This window comes from Frankliniella occidentalis, unplaced genomic scaffold, assembly GCF_000697945.3.
Source record: "Frankliniella occidentalis isolate FOCC.00 unplaced genomic scaffold, Focc_3.1 Scaffold337, whole genome shotgun sequence".
Lineage (NCBI taxonomy): Eukaryota > Metazoa > Arthropoda > Insecta > Thysanoptera > Thripidae > Frankliniella > Frankliniella occidentalis.
In genome coordinates, this window is record NW_026267460.1 from 106722 (window position 1) to 124021 (window position 17300).

Consider the following 17300-nt stretch of genomic DNA (forward strand, 5'->3'; position numbering starts at 1 on the left):
TGCTGTGATGTACATGAATTCTGAAGTGTAATTGTACATGTTTAACTTAAGGAAATTTTTCCTTTGTTTTTCATTTTTGAAATTGGGGAAAAGGATTGTAATGCTAAATGAGGAAAAAGTGACCCTGTATTTATCTTTCTATTTTGTACAGAAGATGATCTGTGAATAATGTACAGTTTTCCAATGCATAGATTGGGTACATGTCATGCGTTCTATTCAGATACGCATCCACAGTAGAATAAACTGTACCTGTCCAATTTTATTTTTCATTTGATTTGTCAAATCCTGGTATAGTAATGTACACTTAATCCCTCAGGTTAACTTCCCAAGAAAAAAATTAGGAAAAAAAATGATAACCTACCGCAAGTTTTAGGGACATTTTAAATAAGCAAAAATTATGAGTGACTAACTGAATATCCATAAAGCTTTATCTTGTTCTTTTGATAAATAACCGTTATAGAATTCAACAGCACTTAATGGCCGTTTCCTGTGTGGTGCTATTCGCCTTACTATTAAGAATGAGTTTTCCCTACATCCTATAATTAGATATTTACCTTTTCTGCTGTATAAAACTTGCCCTGGTATAACTGACGCGGACTGGGAACTGTCTTTAATTGGGAGACTGCTAGTAATACCGATTAATCCTTGAAGTTCAGTATCTAAGTTGTCATCCAGGGCAGAGACATCATGTAAGCTAAGTCTTAATCCCATCCATGATATCATCAGAGGAACTATGCCATATAGTGCTCTGAACTTGTTGTAAATGCATTTGGCGCTCATTTTATCAAATTCAATAACTCCTAAATCTGATGTGATTTTGGGGGCTGTAATATAATACACAGTTAAATTACTGTCTTCAATGTAACAACCGAACAGATAGATACAGAATTTCTAATTACCGTAAGTTACACCGTCATGTGGCTGGGGCTTTGCATTCATTAAGCACATAGGAAGTTTCCGGATGCAAGAAATTATTTCCTCCCCTCCAATCTCACTCAATCGTTGTCGTAATTGAGGAGCCGTCTCCATTGGATGAATCTGTACTTCTCTCTTGGTGACTACTTCACCTAGATCAAACCTTAACAATACCAACTATTAGAGTAAAGACAAATGTAATAAAAGATGCAAAGAAGAACAATAAGGTCAATGACATGAGAAAACTCACTCATATGGCTGAATACGCATTATAGAAATACCAGTAATTTCATCACCGTGCATTATTGCATAATTAACTGGAGATGCACCACGCCATCTGGGAAGTAGACTTCCATGTACATTCAACAGCCCCCTACAATGGAAATAAGACAGATTTTTAGGACTAATGTTCATCATTTTAAAAAATTACTTTCAATGCGTATGTCATGGTAAAGGCCCAGAGAGCAGTAAATCCCGGATTTTACTGGTCTTGGTTTGACCTAGGTGGTTTGGGAAAAGTCCGATGTAGAGAGGTAGGTCCGGAGTGTGCCTGGTAATAATTGTATGAAGCTTTTACCCTGCCCGTCACAGTAGAGGCTACAGAAAATAATTTTTATCATCACCCTTTTATTAAAATATTTTCCGGAATTTTTACTGGTGCAGTCAGTTTCAGTATGGCACTAAGAGCCACATAGCAGCCCCTTTGACTTGCAACTACATTTACTACCTTTCTTGCAAAGGCACTTTGTGAAGCCCTGGCCGCTTGATTAGCCATGGAGACTTGCAAGATTGGCGTCGATTGAGTGGATACAAGAACCAGCTTGATGCAAACTGCGCCATAAACATAGAGGTCATAAAAAATATGAAAAATAATAAAATGAAAATGTGATGAAAAGTAACTGGTACAGCTACAGCATTCACTGTTGTGCGCAAAATCTCGATTTCACCAATATTACCGGTGGAAATCCAGACCCGCCATCCTACATTGGGCTTAAGAGAATTTAAATGTGATGGAATTACTGGGTGCAATGAGATTAGAAGCAAGAAATGCTAACTTACAAAGGAAACGAATCAATAACTTGTTTAGGTATTAGGTGACCAAAGGATGCTACCACACCAATATCAAAATCACTTATGACATGTGGGTCAATGGGCCACTCATGAATAACAAGTCCCTCTTTTTGGCCAAAGAGTCTCACTGGATTCAGATGCCACTTTGATGAGACAACCTCAAGCTTCGATACGGTTTTTGTAGTTCTCCTAAAAAAATAAAAAAAATAACAGCATTTACTTCAAATAAAACGTTCAATCAGTTCATTGTTAAAACTAATAATATTTGGTGACACGTACTTACATTTCATCAGTGAGTCGAGATAAACTTCCTAAGGAGAAATCATCGGTTCCAAAAAACATAACCTTCCATGAAGAAGGGGTTGTGTTCTCACTCTTCCTCACGATTTTTTTAACTGAACTAAGAGGTACACTGTGACAAAATGTTCTGAAAAAGTATCGTCTCCTTTTCCCAGACTTTAATATTTTAAGTGCCATGGCTGTTATATCCATGGTATGACAAAATATATACTGTTTTTAGGAATTGAGATCACATTTACACCATTCTGCATGTTTGTTTCTGTCTTTCATATCGTCTGCAGCTTCTCAGTAACCAACATTATTCGTTGAAGACAACAAAGTTATGATGACTGTATCTACTAGTCACGTACATGTTCAGGAAAAAACACATGAAATCCTACCAAGTTTTCAGTGAAGAACGTACCAGCAGTGAAAGAACTCACTGCTTCCTTGTTAATTTTGCAGGTACTTCTCATTTTTTGTGTGTGTGTTGTCGCGTCTGGAACCTGTCGCACTTTTCGACTGCTTTGTGCGCATGCGTGGAACACCCAATAGTCAACAGTTGACAGTCATCTATCCTGTGTTTTCAGTTCATTTCTAATTTCCAGCATACACCTCGCCATCTTGGAATTCCTTTCACAGTTAGTATTTTCGTCATACTTTTGCAACAAATGTCAGTAGGTTTGTGTCCTCATTGAAGTCGTTTCAATGTTGTTTATTCACTCTAAAAATCCGAAGGCTTATTTTGCCAGTAAGAACAGAGCCCGTAGTGCTCTGTTCCCCTCAAACTTCAGTAAAATTTGTTCAGACTTCCATGGCGTATTGGACAATAAGAACCCCTCTGTCTTGTGTTTTTTTGTTGTTAGTTTTCTAGTTTATTAGTGCGTTTGAGGCTTATTTCAATCCACGAATTTACTTTGAGCTCTTACTATTCCAGTTTCATACCTGAGAAGTATTCTGAAATCTTATGTCTTTGCCTGTGATTTCCTATACTATATTATCTATTACATTTTTACATTTGTCTTCATTTGCCCACTCCTTTGTAATATTATTGCGATAAAGACTTTTCTCTTCTTTGGATGCTATCACATTTTCCACTCAACTGGTTGTAGTGCACTTTTCTAGTCTATCTGATTCAAATGTAAAATATTAGTCATCAACCTCTTCAGGCAACATTAAAGAGTTTCACCTCAGGCATTGTTTTATACATATGGTGCCCAATCGCTTGTTGGGGGTATTTTATCTTTGCTCACTGATTTTCTTGTGAATTGCAGTCAAAATGTCGCAGTCAAGAAGTTCTGAAGACCCAGATCTCTATTGGAAAAACAGAGCTGAAGAGCTTGAGCGGGAACTTGAGGATTTTAGAGAACAGTCTCATGACCTGGAGAAAGAACTTGAAGCCTCACTAGAACAAGCTGAAAAGAGGGCTCGGGACTTCAGAGTTCATTGTAATAAACTTCAATTGGAGAATGATACATTAAAGGTATTATTCATTTAATGAATACTTGTTAGAAATCCATTGCATGATTTAGACTGGCTGTGATTGTCATTTGCTGGGTATATTCTAATCGCTATTCAAGGCCCCAGATAAGCTGATTTGTATCTAGAACTTATCCAATAAATGACAATTGCAGCAAGTCTAAACTTCGCTCATGTTACGATATCAGATAGTATGTGTCTTACCTTCCTCGCTTCAATATTTCAGAACAAATTAGAACAGGTTACAAAAGAAAGTACAACACAAATTAATAGTCTTCAAGAAGAATTATCACAGTGCCGAAATCGTGAAGAAAAGTTTTTAAAATACATTAGAGAACTTGAACAGAAAAATGATGATCTTGAAAGAACTCAGAGGTACGTATTCTACAATCTTACTCTTACAATGCATTGGGTTTGCTTTCTTGGCATGCCTAATCAGCTCAATCCTCTGTGTTTTAGGGCAATGTATGTTTCTCTTGGAGAATTTGAAACAAAAATGAATCTAGCCATTGAGCGTAATGCTCTTTTAGAGTCTGAATTGGATGAGAAAGAGTCATTACAAGCTATGGTTCAACGACTCAAAGATGAAGCAAGAGGTAAATATACATTTTCTGAAAATGGAATCAATGAACCAATTGAGTGAAATCATTTATCTCGTTTTGGTTGTTATAGATATGAAGCAAGAAATTGTAATCCATAAACGTCAGGAAAAGAATGATAATGAAAAGTGCATTGTGGTTGAACGAAGAAGTTCGCCTGTTGACTCTAACAAATTGGTGACTGCTGAAATGGAAACACAAACCATTACATCTCCTTCACCCATAAAAAGTAAGCTCAATAATGTTTTTCGTAAATCCAAAGTTTTTTATTGTTTGCGACCGCCTACTTCGCCTAACTTCAACTTGCACCGACACGGATCTTCTTGAATGCCTGCTTTTTAAAGAGCATGTATTTCTGCTTATCCTGCATGCTACCTAGAATAGTTAAATAGTATCATTCATCCAGAACTGAAATTATAATATATTTTTTCCCCCAAACACTTTTGATTTCTAACTTCCAGACCTACCTTACTTTTTAATCAAAGAGTCTTGTAAAGTAAACTCCACTCATTTTTTGAATTGAAAGAATATCTCTTCATCAATCAGGCTTACCTATGTCCTCCTATTTATCCTTATCACTATTAAACATTCATTCATACAATGTACGGGTACTTAATCTTTTCATGGTTATAGCTTTTACACTTCGGCAAAACTTTTTTTTTTTTTCAAATGCATCATATGCCACTGTGAGAATGTTGTATTACAGTGATGATCATGTGTTAACCATTGTGATAATTTGTCTTGCTGGCATTTTACTGAAAGTATGCCTTTAATAGTACAGTGCCTTAATTTTGCTCTTCTTTCCAACTGCTTTTGTATGTCTTCAGTATTAGTTTGCATGCCAAAATTTTGCAAACCTGTTAGCTTAGTCTTAAAAATAAATTTTTATTTTTACATGACAATTGCATGCTACTTTTGCCCTCATTTAAAACACCGTTTTGTGACCACTATGTTTTGTCTCCACAGAGCACAAAGGTGTTGCGTGATTGTGGATAATAGCTGTGCTTTTTTTGCATCTGCCTATTATATGAATTATGTGGCTTCTTCACATAAACTGAACTTGATGTATAAAAGAACATTTCAGTACTACACATTTTAAACTAATTATTGTGTTCAATATTTGCTATCTATTAAATGCTTAGGCTCGACTTTTATGTAGATAGAGATTCAAATTTTACCTTGTAGGTAAAAGGTTTGCTTTATGCAATAAAAACTACTTTTGATTAGGTGCTGTTGTCTTATTATTTTGTAGTTCATTAGAAACCTCCAAAGCACTATTAAACTATGGGTAACTATGTACTGGTAATCATAACTGAGACTCTTAGATAACAAGACTTTCTTTGTGTAACTTTGATCATGTATTGCAATCTGAATTTGATTGCAATTTGGTCATAAAGATTCATCAAACCCTGAAATTAGTTGAAACAAATTTGAAGTACTTTATGAGTGTTTCTCTTTCAGCCATTGGACCAAACAACAATAATGCTCTGCCACCACCAACTAGAATATCAGCAATGAATATTGTTGGAGACCTCCTCAGAAAAGTTGGTGTAAGTAATCATTGCATGCAATATTCTAATTCAGGAAAACTCCCTCATGCTGCATAATTCAGGACAATGTCGTGGTTTTCAGTACTAAGCAGAAAGTACATCTTTTAGCACTGTACATAAAAATGCAAATTATCTTTATCCTGGTGACCAACATGCCCTGAAATGTGCTGTAGTTTCATTTTGATTTTTCTCAAGCTTCTTACATTTTTGTCCAATTTACACATCTATGATATCTTGAAGATTACATTTATAGTCGACTCACTTCTTAAAGGGATAGATTTTTTTCACTAGGTTCTCAATTATGAGCACTATGTTTGCCAGCTTTGTTTCTATATTAGTATTCTGCATACTACTGCTAATTCGTGAATTTTCCAAAGAGCCCAAATGATGGAAGTGAGAATACTTAGTCCCTTAAAACCCAATAAAGTGCTGTTTGTCATCCTTCAGAGAAACCTTACAATCTGTGATTATTGATAATTTGGATTCTAGAAGCTTCTTGAAGCATGACTTGTGTAATTTTCATCAGTGATTTAGAGTTTTCTACTCTTTGCTTTCTAAAGCTTCAATTTTTCTTTTGGTTTCATACAAATTACATAAAATTTAGGCCTTAGAACTGACCAAAGCCAGTGTGCAAATATTGGTATGCTTTCTGGGCAAAATCCTTAGATTTTTTTTTTGATACAGCATGATACTTGCTTTGTGTGTTTGTTTAGTTTCTATATTCCGTTCATTTGTTGCTCATTAAGATTACTGGCAACTACTATCAATATTTCGTATAAGTAATTTCACACTTGTTAAATTAAATTGATGATTTCACTTCCATACAATCATGTGTGGGGTATTGATTTCTCTCGTCTGTGACACCTTGCCAGAGTACATTTTTTAAAAGCCCATGTGTACCAAATGCAACAGTCTGACGTTCTAGCAGCCAGCAGTTCATGACAGGGCATATGGACTTTTCTACTTGAAATTTTATCTTTCTTTCTCTAGGGTCAGGTCGGGTAATAAATGCACACTTAAAAAGTGGGTAATAAATGCACACTGTATTTTAAAATATTTCCCTCTAGTTTGACGGAATCATCTATATACCAAATGAAAGGTCATAGTTTCTTCTACCTAAAGGAACAATTCGTTTTTAAGTAGGAAATGCCTGTCATGTTCAAAATAACCTGTAAATCAGACCTCAAAATCTAGCTCTTAAAACTTTCCCACCGCGAGGTAAAAAGTTCTACCAAAAGCTGATAAAAAGTCTTCCCTCGCGACGAACTCTATGTGCAAGTTACAGCTGAATGTCCCCCGAATCTAATGGTATAATCGGAATTTTCCAGTTGTAAGTCGTCTTTTAACTATAAGCGTTTGAATGAAACGTCTAATAAATGCACACCCCTGAGGGTAAAAAATGCACACCGTGCGGGGAATAAATGCACAGCCTGAAGCACCTCGGGTAGCGCGCGCCTAAAAGAAAAGAGACACTGTCGGTGGATTTGCGATATTATTGTCGAAGGTCCTGGCTACGGTTTCAACTTTTTCTGATTTTTAAAATATTTTTTCTTGATTTTTCTGATTTTTTCCGATTTTTTCCTGCCGATTTTGGAGAGAATTGGCGAAATCCGGCCAGAATCGGGCAAAATCGGGCAGAATCAGGCAAAATCGGCCAAAATCGAGCAAAATCGGCCAAAATCAGGATCTCTTCAAAATCGACGGGAAAAAATCGGAAAAAATCAGAAAAAATCAAGAAAAAATAAAAGAAAATAAGAAAAAATTGAAACAATAGACAGGACCTTGGGACCTTGTGCTCGCGATACGCACATGCAGAGCACATACCGATTTTTATGGGACCTCATTTGTATCAATAATTACGGATTCGTGCCAATTTTTACAGATTCTGACCGATTTTTAAGGATCTTTGCGGATTTTTGCCGGTTTTTACTAAATTTTACGGATTTTTACCGATTTTGACCAATTCTTACCGATTTTTACAAAAATCGGAGAAAATTGGAGAAAGTCGGAGAAAATCAGAGAAGCCCAAAATCAAAGCAGTCATCGCCTCGTGTACATATTTTACTCTTTGGAGGGTTAAAAGAGCGCTAAAAAGGACTGTGCAACTTTTACCCGCCGCTGTGCATTTATTAGCCACGCGGAGGGTAAAAAATGCACAGTGTTTTTCCCTTATTGTCGCTAAAGTATAGACTTTTTAGGCGAAATTACACTTCCAAATTGTGCTTTGACTGTTTCTTCACCTTTCTGAACATGCGACAACTTCACATGCACCATAGTATAGCTCTAAACGAGAAAGATTTGTTTTTGTGCATTTATTACCCGACCTGACCCTATAGCACATGCATTTCTTGTTTCTTTAAATTGTAATGACATTCTCCAAAGACAGTTTTGGCAGCACATTCAATGAGCAGCAAATGATGGGGCTATATTGTTTGTCTGCAGCTTGAGAAGTGGTTATGTCCCGGATGTAGCAGGGTCAAGTGTTGCTGTGCAGCAGTTGGCAACGTGGAACCAGAACGTCCATTCCCTCACCCTGACACTCTACCTCGACCTACAAGACCCAGCTTCTCTCCTCCCACATCACCTAAATTTCAGCCCCGACCTTTCTTTCAACAGCTCCGAAACAGTCTGTCTCTTAGTGCCTTCTCAGGGGCTGAGTCTTGTCTACCTCAGAATCCATGACTTAACTATCAAACCTACCCTCCTCTTGTACAGTCATTTTAAAGTATGTTATGTATTTCATTTATCATGTGAAATTGAAATGTGGCCTCATGCTTCATTTCGCAACTAATTTCAATCTTGCCAATGTACGTGCCATTTCTCAAAATATTAAAGTAATAATATTTCTTGTGAAAATAAAAAATAAATAATGTACTTCTTTAATGACTGTATGAATGTTCAACCCTAGTCATAAACCTTTAGATCGCTCTGGTTGGTCTTCAGTTGAATCATCTGCACATCTGCCAACCCTCAGGTCCGTTCTTTTTTTATTTTGCCTTTTTGTTTTGGGAATATGTGATGGCTATACCTTTCTGTTTGCCTATCATGACCTGGTGGGCAGCACCAGCTTCACTCCCAAGCTTGCATCTTGGTTCGCTTCTCTTCCTCTATCACTGTCATGTTTTAATTACACAGTTTCTATATTTTATATATCTTTTTCCCTATTGTGTGTGACTTTATGTCATCTCTCTTTCCCAATAGTGTATTGATTATTCTTGCATTTGGGTAAATACTTCTTTGCTGTACAGAAAAAATGCTAGTGTTCTGGCTGACAGCTTTTGTCTCATTAACTGCTTTGGGCAATTGATAATTATCAGAATTCAATATCCTTTGTCCACCATCTTTTTAAATACTTCAAGGTGTTGGGAAACTTTTCCCCTGTTGTGTTGTATCCCTCCTCCCATCTCTTTTAACTACTTTCCTCATCATTCAATTGCACATTCTTCAGTTGGTGATGTCAAGCTTACTGTATTGCCCAAGTTTAATTAAACTTTAATAAACAGATGAATGCCCACTTGAGAGTCTCTGTATTCCTATAAATGTTAAAATGCTGTGCATCTGTAAGCATCATAACTGCCTGCTCATTTTTATTGACCCTGTTGCTTCTTATGAAAACCCGTATAGTTTTATGTAAGCTGTATGCCAAATCCAGACATGACCATATTAATATTAACAACCATGGATATGTTATGTTGCAGGCTTTGGAGTCCAAAATAGCATCTTGTCGCAATCCATACAGAGAAAGTCCCTTAACTACTGAAAATGGTAATGAAACGTTCCATGAATACCCCAGGCACAACACATTCTCGTAAGTTATAATTCTGGTTTTCTGAGGATGATTTTGTTACTTGTAATGCTTTATTCAGATTTTTCTGATGTCAGTTCTTGTTTCCTTCTCTGTAGGGGCCGGAGACTTAATCGTGGAACTTCAACACCAACAATTCAGAACTATATCCGATCATAAAACGTACTTAAGGTGATACACACTTATTTAAGTGGTTCTATTTTGTGACAAATTTAATATAAATGTATAGTTTCCCTGCAAAGTCTTCTGTACTTTTCTTTTTTTCAATGGTTTTTTTTTTTTTTTTTGTAATTATTTTGTTTGTTAATTTTTGAGGTGTACCAATAGGCCTGTAATGCACAACACACATTTCGTTGCTGGTACCTCCCTAGCATTGTAGCCTGAGCATCCTTTTATTTGTTGTTTTATATTTGTATAATATTGTACATAATAACGCAGGTAAATTTTGCCAATATTATTGTTTTTATGTCTTACATTTGACACTGTCGTTGTTCTATAGGATCAATCAACTTTTTATTATTTATTTCTTGTTTTCTCATACCAAAAGTTTAATTTATGTGAAGGCTAGTGTGTGGATCATAAGGTAGTTTTAGAATAGGAATAATGAATTAATGTATTTAAGACGTACTCAGACCTTCCCTAGTTAATCAATTTTATGCATTGAAAATACTAATGCCAGTTTGTACAATATACTTCATACTTGAATTCTAATTCCAATGAAGCAACCATTAAATATCAAAGCAAACCCTTGTTTTGATACCTGTTAAGATGTCTTAACATTCAACACTGCTGCTTCATCTTCAATTCAAAGATGTAATTTTTCAAACTACCACATCACTTTTTGTGTTCTACCTGAACAATTTTTTTTCCTTCAAAATCATTTCTGTTAATGTCTGTTTTGTTTCCTCCCAAAGAGAACTGAATCTTGTGGCAGTCATATTGACATTATATTGAACAAAATTTGTGTTGAACTGACATCAAAGTGGCCTCCCCATGACTTTCTGTTCACTCCAGGTTGATGTCACTGCATCATTTTTTTTAAAGATGGCCAGAATCTCTTGGCATTTCCAGTTGTAATCTTTGTGATATTGGTGATAAAACAAAGAATTAATTATGTTCAAAATGTACTGTGGTTGAAGATGTTCTTAGCTATGACCACTTTGGTTCAAGATTCTGTTTAAAAATGTGTTTTATTCTTTCTTTCTTTTTTGTCTGACCTATTTAGGACTTCTCCCCTCATTTGCTCTAAATGCTTTTCACATGTCACTATTCAACTACAGTACTTTTGTTTTTTTCTTACTGAAGTAGACCTTTAGCTTAGTTGTGTTAAGTATTTTTATTGGTGTATAGTCTGATTATGCCTGGATTTAGTTGTTATTGCTATTTTAATTTCACTCTGTCACATACCTTATGTGCCATAAGCCATGGCATTTTTCCAGGCACAGTGTTGGTTATTTCTTTTTTTCTGTTTTAGAGGTCAGTTTAAAGTGTTGCTCATGTGCCCATTAATATAGACAATAGCCCTTTAAATTTTGTAAACATTTACCATGCTGACAGCAGTATTCTTGAAAAGTTTTCAAACAATTGCAGAATTTGTTGTTTAACAGTACTTACAAAAGTTAATTATTTATGTTTTTTTATACATTAGGATTTTGGAAAATAATATCAATCTAATGCTTGATTTACTGGTTTTTCTATGGCACTATGAAGATTAGAGCCAGAAGAAAAGGTTTGTTAACCAATTTTATCCACAATGGCACTGTAAATGCTTTTCATCTATTTTCCAGTCATCTTATTGTAATGCTTCAAGAGGTTGATTAGTAAATTTTCCGATTTACCACTAATAATTTGACCACACCAAAGAATTGTTCTGTTGGAAATGGGGAATGCATTAGAAATAAACAAGTGAGAGACTTCAATCTTTTAGCAATCCCGTTCATTTCGCTTCCGTCTCGCCCCGTATAGCTATATGGTTTTACACTCTGCTCAGAATGACGCCATTAGAGGTCTGCCTTGGCGATAGCCGGTGTCTAAGGCAACTCGCAAATTGGCTGACCGTCGTCCTGGCCTCCTTCGGTACTCGAACCCACGACACCCTAGGATCCTCGCCGGAAAGAACTCGCTCCACGACGAGCTGCAGACTTCCGCTGTTACTCTGGAAGATCTGCCTGATTAGTTGGACGCTCTCGTCCGGCTGCGTCCTGGACATTCTCACGAGCCGCTTCCAACGCTCCTCCAGCACGTCTCCCGCAGGGTACCGCTGACCGGCGTCCAGACTGGCCTGGAACGAACGTGCTGCGTTTGGCCCTTATTTTGTGTCTCTATCTCGTTTCTGTGTTCTGTGAAGTTTCGTGCGATACCTTTATTGCCACGATCTCCGGGTCAGCGTCTCCGTTGTCAGAGGGGATCTCTGCGAGGGCTATTTCGAGTTCACGCTCCAAAAAGTCGCGGCCAGCTGTTACGGCCAGGTTCGCTACATGCTCCGCTTCGGGCCCTGCCCGCCGGAGAGCCTCGACGAACCGCGACCTTGTAATCCCCAAAGCAGTGGGTTCAATTCAGTTTAAGGAGAGGGCGGGCGGGATCAACCCCGAGCTCGTCCGGTCTCAGATGAGACCTGGACACCCCCGGCACTTATCGCCTCGCCCTTTAATCGGGCGTACCCCAAGGAGGACGGGGAAGTCATCTCGGTGTCAATGACTCCAAAATGACTTCATGCTGACCAAGCTGTTCTCCTTGGGACCGCCCCCTGGTTCGATGCGAAGGTGCACTTAAGGCAACCCCAGAAGCAACTCAATGCAGTACGCGTACATTGACACATTGGTGCCGCTTTCAGTGCCACAAATGTGTCATCTGTTATATGTGCATGTTTACGCGCGTTGCCCGCTGTTCATGAGCATTTGAGTGCACATTGGCGCTACCGGGGAAGGTCTGTCCTGACCTGCACGACATGAGGAAGAGGTTGAGCTTGCGAAATTCCTCCTCCGCGGCGAGTCGCGCCTGCGCTGGCCAGGGTGCCAAGCCTGGTCCCATCCCCCTCTCAGCCTCTAACTGATCCGGGATGCTGGTCTCCTCGTCGCTGGTCAGCATGGAGCGGCCGCTGTCGCTGCGGCCCTGGCGCTTTGCGATGCCCGGGGCGGCTGTCTATGCGGGGTAAATTTGAAACAAGATGTCCGGTCGTCTTGTGCTGACTCATTATTGCATTCAAACGGGTGCGAAATGAAGAAGTTCTCGCAAAATCAGAGCTCACCGCTAGCAGAATCAAGACTGTTGAGAAGACCGTGTTCATCCTGAATTACTACTTGACTGACATAACTGGCTTGATGCACCACCTGCCTGCAGGGGGAAGGTCCCAGCTGATCAAACGGTGCCGTCTAGGGATCGTCCAGAAAGTACGTGCGTTTTTCACAGGTTCATTCGGCAAATTATGAGAGCTTGGCGCCTGCGAGACTCTGGGTAGGCCACTCCGCAGTACGCGCATGCACTGCAGGCGAGATGTTGCCTACCTACCAGGCGTCCGGAGCAACTTGTAGAGGCTGGACTTGGAAGGTTAGTAACGGTAAATGGCGGACGTACTTTCTGGATGATCCCCTAGCCAGACACATGCCATTTTACCTTGGGAGGAGTAGGGTGGAGTGGCGGAGCGTTGAGCTCGTGGAGCGGCCGCGCGTGGTTTGGTAGGCAACGTGCTGTACATTGATGATGATGCCCAGCCCGACAGGGGGGTCTTGCATTCTTGGTGTGCACAAATAAAGCAATGAAATTCATTTTAAGAGACTTTATTTGAAGCAGCTAGCAATTAGTGAGGTACACAAGACTTTTAAAATGATAACTATTGTAACATGGCTTTACAATATAACAACAAAGCAACAAGTGCAATGTTCGAGATGATGGCAAAGATTTCAAGCTGTAGTGAAACCAAATGCAAACAGAAAATAAATAAATAAATAAATAAATAGGGCAAAAAAAAAAACAATACTGATCGATCTGTCACAGTGCAACACTTATAAACAATTTGTTCATTATAACTAAACACCCTCAAGGATGTTGCTTTCATTACTAGACAAATGGAACTCAAGTTAATAATGTCAACAACAATTTCTAAAAACAAAAATATCTTTGGAGTTTATAAGTTGTGGGTAAAAGTTATTTACCTTTCTAAACTTTACAGACCTTTTAATGAATGTCAATCTTCTGCTATAGGACTGTGCATGTTTAGCTTTTAAAGATTGAAAAAGATAAACTGAATCAGGCAGTGACACCTGGTCCCGAATAAAATTTCACAGGAAATAAATAATGTGAAAATTATCTTATGCAAAAGCCACTATGGAGGTAAAAGTATATCACAAAAACAATTGATTTTCCCCTAATAAATACAACAAAATAAATATTTGATAAACACTTCTATTTTTATTCCCTCTGTTCAGAATAAGTCCTCTAAAATAAAATAGAATGCTGAGATGGTCTTTGAGGAATGAGGTATTTTTAGTAAATCACAGTTCATCTGGTTTTGCCATTAGAACAACAAAAAGATGGAGAAAAGTGACATCTCCATAAACTCATTGGAAATAATGACAAAGGTAACTTTGTTAAGAATGAATGTCTACTAATGAAAGACAGTTTGCAGCATCTTACCTGAATTCAGGATGATTTAGAAATGGGAGGAATAGCGACATTGAAGCACTATACACTGAAAATGCAGAGCTTACACTAACGTCAATAAATACATTTAGAATTCTGTTCCGAGTACAGAAAAGTAAAGTAAACTGTTAAAGTGCTACCAATAAGCAAAGCAACCCACAGCCCATCATTATCACATCGCATTGCACCCCCTACAAAAAAAAAAAAAAATATATAAAAAAAAATTAAAAACAAACTTACAGGAATGTCTCCAAAATATGTCCCATTAGCCCCTTTTCAGTAACAGTGAAAAATACTGGGCACAAAATTGTGTGCCTGATGTTTTAGTGAAAGAGAAACACATTTCTAAAATCACACAGAAAATGTCATACAACTACAATTTACACTTTAAAAAATCTTTGGCAAGATCATTTTTCTTCACATTGACTCAGTAAAGTTGCTTGTCCATCTCTGTTGATGGAAATAGTGCAAGGTCTTTGTAGCCAGGGTTCACCATCAACCTGAACAGGCAAACTGTCTTTGAAACGAATGGTCAGGTTGCTTGCTTGTCCAATATGGTGAGGGGTAGATAGTCCAACTTGTAGTTGAGCCATATGGAAGCTAGAGTAAAGGGCTAGAACCTCCAATTTTCCATCACAAATACTTTGCTCTCCTACTTCATCTGAAACAAAAACTAGAGGGGTTAGCTAAATGTTCAGAATTACGTCAGCTCACACAACAATGATTGAACTACATAGAGATTAGATTATTTCATCTTCCATTATACCTGGATTCAACATATCCCATAAACGACAGCCCGCTCCCCACGATGGGATATTCAGAATCACAATGGATTCAATTTCTGGCAGTTCTATCCGTTTGCCATCCATAAATAATTCTAATCTCTCCTCCAGATTTCGGCATCCCTTCTCTATCACTTGTTGAGTACCAAACAACAAATAGAGCATCTGCCAGAAAGGTAGGTAGATTAGATATTTTCATAGTAGGTAAAAAGGATTCAACAATATATAAAATAATAATAATAATAAAAAACAACAATGAAGGATTTTAAAATATACTTTCATTTTACCTTGTTGAAAATTCGACTGCTGATAATGTAGAATGCAGATTCTCTTGTTCTGTGGAAATCAAGAGTCACTTGGGCATCAACACCAACACTCATGTAATTATACATCAACCGCTTCTTGATCCGACCAAGGTGACTAAGGTGATTTGCCCATTTTGTAGCCACTTCCCATCTACATATTAAAACATTATTATTTTTTTTTATAGAAACAGCTGTCTTTACTTCAAAATATAATGTTGGTACATTCTTTCTACCATACCTATCTAACTTCACAATTTGTGCCTCCATAACTTTTTTCATTACTTCTTCTGGCTGCAATTCAGGACAGAATTCCTTGCCCCATCCCAGCACTCTTGACAAATCATTTCCTGTTCCAAGGGGGATAACAGCAACCGGTGGAGCAGGCTGAAACAAATTTTATAACTTTTCTAAATTTTACTGGTTTTGCAGACTTTTTATAACATTTAAATGAAAGTACCACCTCAATATGAAGACTGAAAACTGCATTCAGAACCCAGCCAACGGTCCCATCACCTCCAGCTACAAGAATAATTGGTTTTGCTCCAGCTTGTTGTAAAAATTGGCACCACTCGAGGGCAACCTCAGGGGGTCTCTCTGCAAGGTCGACACACTGTGCAGGATTTAAAACTCGACGGAATGTAGCGAGAACTTGAGCACCATCATTGCTCCCTGATCGACAATTAGCTGAAAAATATGATAAATAGCATTACTCCTTCTAACAACTGTATTATCATCAAATATTCCAAAGTTTAATTTACCCATCACTATAAGAGGTGTCCACTGCAACCATCCCGAAGACTTCACTGTGCGAAGGCGTAGTTTCCTTCTGATGCTGCTGCGTCGAGTTTCTACTTCAATACAGTTGGGTGGTACAATTAAACTTCTAAACCGCCCAAAGTCACACACCTTTAATAGACAAACTGACATTAGGATCTCATACATGGAATTTTCAGCCATTGAAAATTTGGTGAAATTACTACCCACATCGCCTAAGCTTGGTAGACAAGATGAATGGACACTCCGATGACACCAGCAACATGAAAAGTCAATAAGACCACACCCCCCACCTGCTTCTTCTTCGCATACATCACACACAGCTCCCAGGCACAGGTTTCCTTCAAATTTAAAGAACCATTAAGACATTAAGACTGAAATATTATACAAATGTGATGTAAAATTTGATTTTGAGAAAACTTACCTTTGATCCAATGGTGCTTAAACGGGCTATTGTCATTGCAATGAACTACTTTACATTTTAAAGAGCGGTCAGCTATTGTAACACAGCTGACGTGAGCACTCACACCGCAGCAGTCACAAAAAACCCCTTCACCTTGGGCTAGCAAAACTTCACAGATATTGCAATAACTGACCTACAATCAATTAAATAAAAATGTTAAAAATTATGGACTTTACCCAACAGAAAGTTTTAAAAAAATGATTACTGTCCTACCCTGTTCAACATTGAAGTAGTTTGCCAATTGTGTCTCTTTGAAGCATCTCTGATGGGGACATGATCATCTCGAGTGAGGAAGCGTACCAGGCTTACACTAAGGGTAAATGCTATTATAACACCTGACACTTGAAACACAATTGAACTGGCACCAGCATCCCACATAACAATGAGAGGCCACATTTTATAGGCCTGCTTCACACGGTTACTTCAGACATCAGATACAACAGCGACGGTGCAATTCAACCATTTTGAGACAAGACGCTCAGAAGTCAATTTCAACAAGACATAAGGGAAAGAATTTGTCATTCAATTTGTTTGCAAATCACGCGTACTCTTTAACCAAAGCATGATATGTCAGCTGCTGTCAGTTTGCTCTCTGGTTTCTTCTGCTTCAATGCAGACGCCTTATGTTATGTTTTATTTG

The 17300-nt window shown here is 38.0% G+C and overlaps 4 protein-coding genes across 8 annotated transcripts; 1 reads left to right on the forward strand and 3 right to left on the reverse strand.

The window, feature by feature from the left end:
• Positions 1–108: 108 nt before the first annotated feature.
• On the reverse strand, positions 109–2653 carry LOC113218063 (methionyl-tRNA formyltransferase, mitochondrial). 2 transcript variants are annotated; one of them, XM_026438244.2, is made up of 5 exons: positions 2270–2653; positions 1975–2175; positions 1166–1288; positions 900–1078; positions 109–824 (listed from the first exon to the last, which is right to left on the reverse strand). In XM_026438244.2, the coding sequence occupies exons 1-5, from the start codon at positions 2476–2478 to the stop codon at positions 406–408; spliced, it is 1131 nt and encodes a 376-aa protein (XP_026294029.1). In that variant the 5' UTR covers positions 2479–2653; the 3' UTR covers positions 109–405. The 2 variants fall into 2 exon arrangements, with proteins under 2 accessions (XP_026294029.1, XP_026294030.1); XM_026438245.2 differs by having other exon boundaries at positions 2266–2409.
• A 130-nt stretch (positions 2654–2783) lies between these two features.
• Positions 2784–11617, forward strand: LOC113218065 (nuclear distribution protein nudE-like 1-B). Of its 4 annotated transcripts, XM_026438249.2 has the most exons (8): positions 2808–2946; positions 3540–3748; positions 3971–4119; positions 4204–4340; positions 4417–4572; positions 5805–5893; positions 9592–9701; positions 9797–11617. In XM_026438249.2, the coding sequence occupies exons 1-8, from the start codon at positions 2937–2939 to the stop codon at positions 9855–9857; spliced, it is 921 nt and encodes a 306-aa protein (XP_026294034.1). In that variant the 5' UTR covers positions 2808–2936; the 3' UTR covers positions 9858–11617. The 4 variants fall into 4 exon arrangements, with proteins under 4 accessions (XP_026294033.1, XP_026294032.1, XP_026294034.1 ...); XM_026438248.2 differs by lacking the exons at positions 9592–9701; positions 9797–11617 and adding an exon at positions 8336–8776 and having other exon boundaries at positions 2784–2906; XM_026438247.2 differs by lacking the exons at positions 9592–9701; positions 9797–11617 and adding an exon at positions 8336–8776 and having other exon boundaries at positions 2807–2946.
• LOC113218068 (uncharacterized) lies at positions 11613–13171 on the reverse strand. The gene is made up of 4 exons (XM_026438252.2): positions 12946–13171; positions 12637–12839; positions 12059–12224; positions 11613–11979 (listed from the first exon to the last, which is right to left on the reverse strand). Exons 1-4 carry the CDS (start codon positions 12982–12984, stop codon positions 11674–11676), a joined length of 714 nt encoding a protein of 237 aa, XP_026294037.1. The 5' UTR covers positions 12985–13171; the 3' UTR covers positions 11613–11673.
• A 287-nt stretch (positions 13172–13458) lies between these two features.
• Positions 13459–17298, reverse strand: LOC113218101 (diacylglycerol kinase epsilon). The gene is made up of 9 exons (XM_052274121.1): positions 16874–17298; positions 16622–16793; positions 16408–16538; positions 16182–16329; positions 15884–16107; positions 15662–15807; positions 15406–15574; positions 15103–15283; positions 13459–14997 (listed from the first exon to the last, which is right to left on the reverse strand). Exons 1-9 carry the CDS (start codon positions 17054–17056, stop codon positions 14744–14746), a joined length of 1608 nt encoding a protein of 535 aa, XP_052130081.1. The 5' UTR covers positions 17057–17298; the 3' UTR covers positions 13459–14743.
• Positions 17299–17300: the final 2 nt, after the last annotated feature.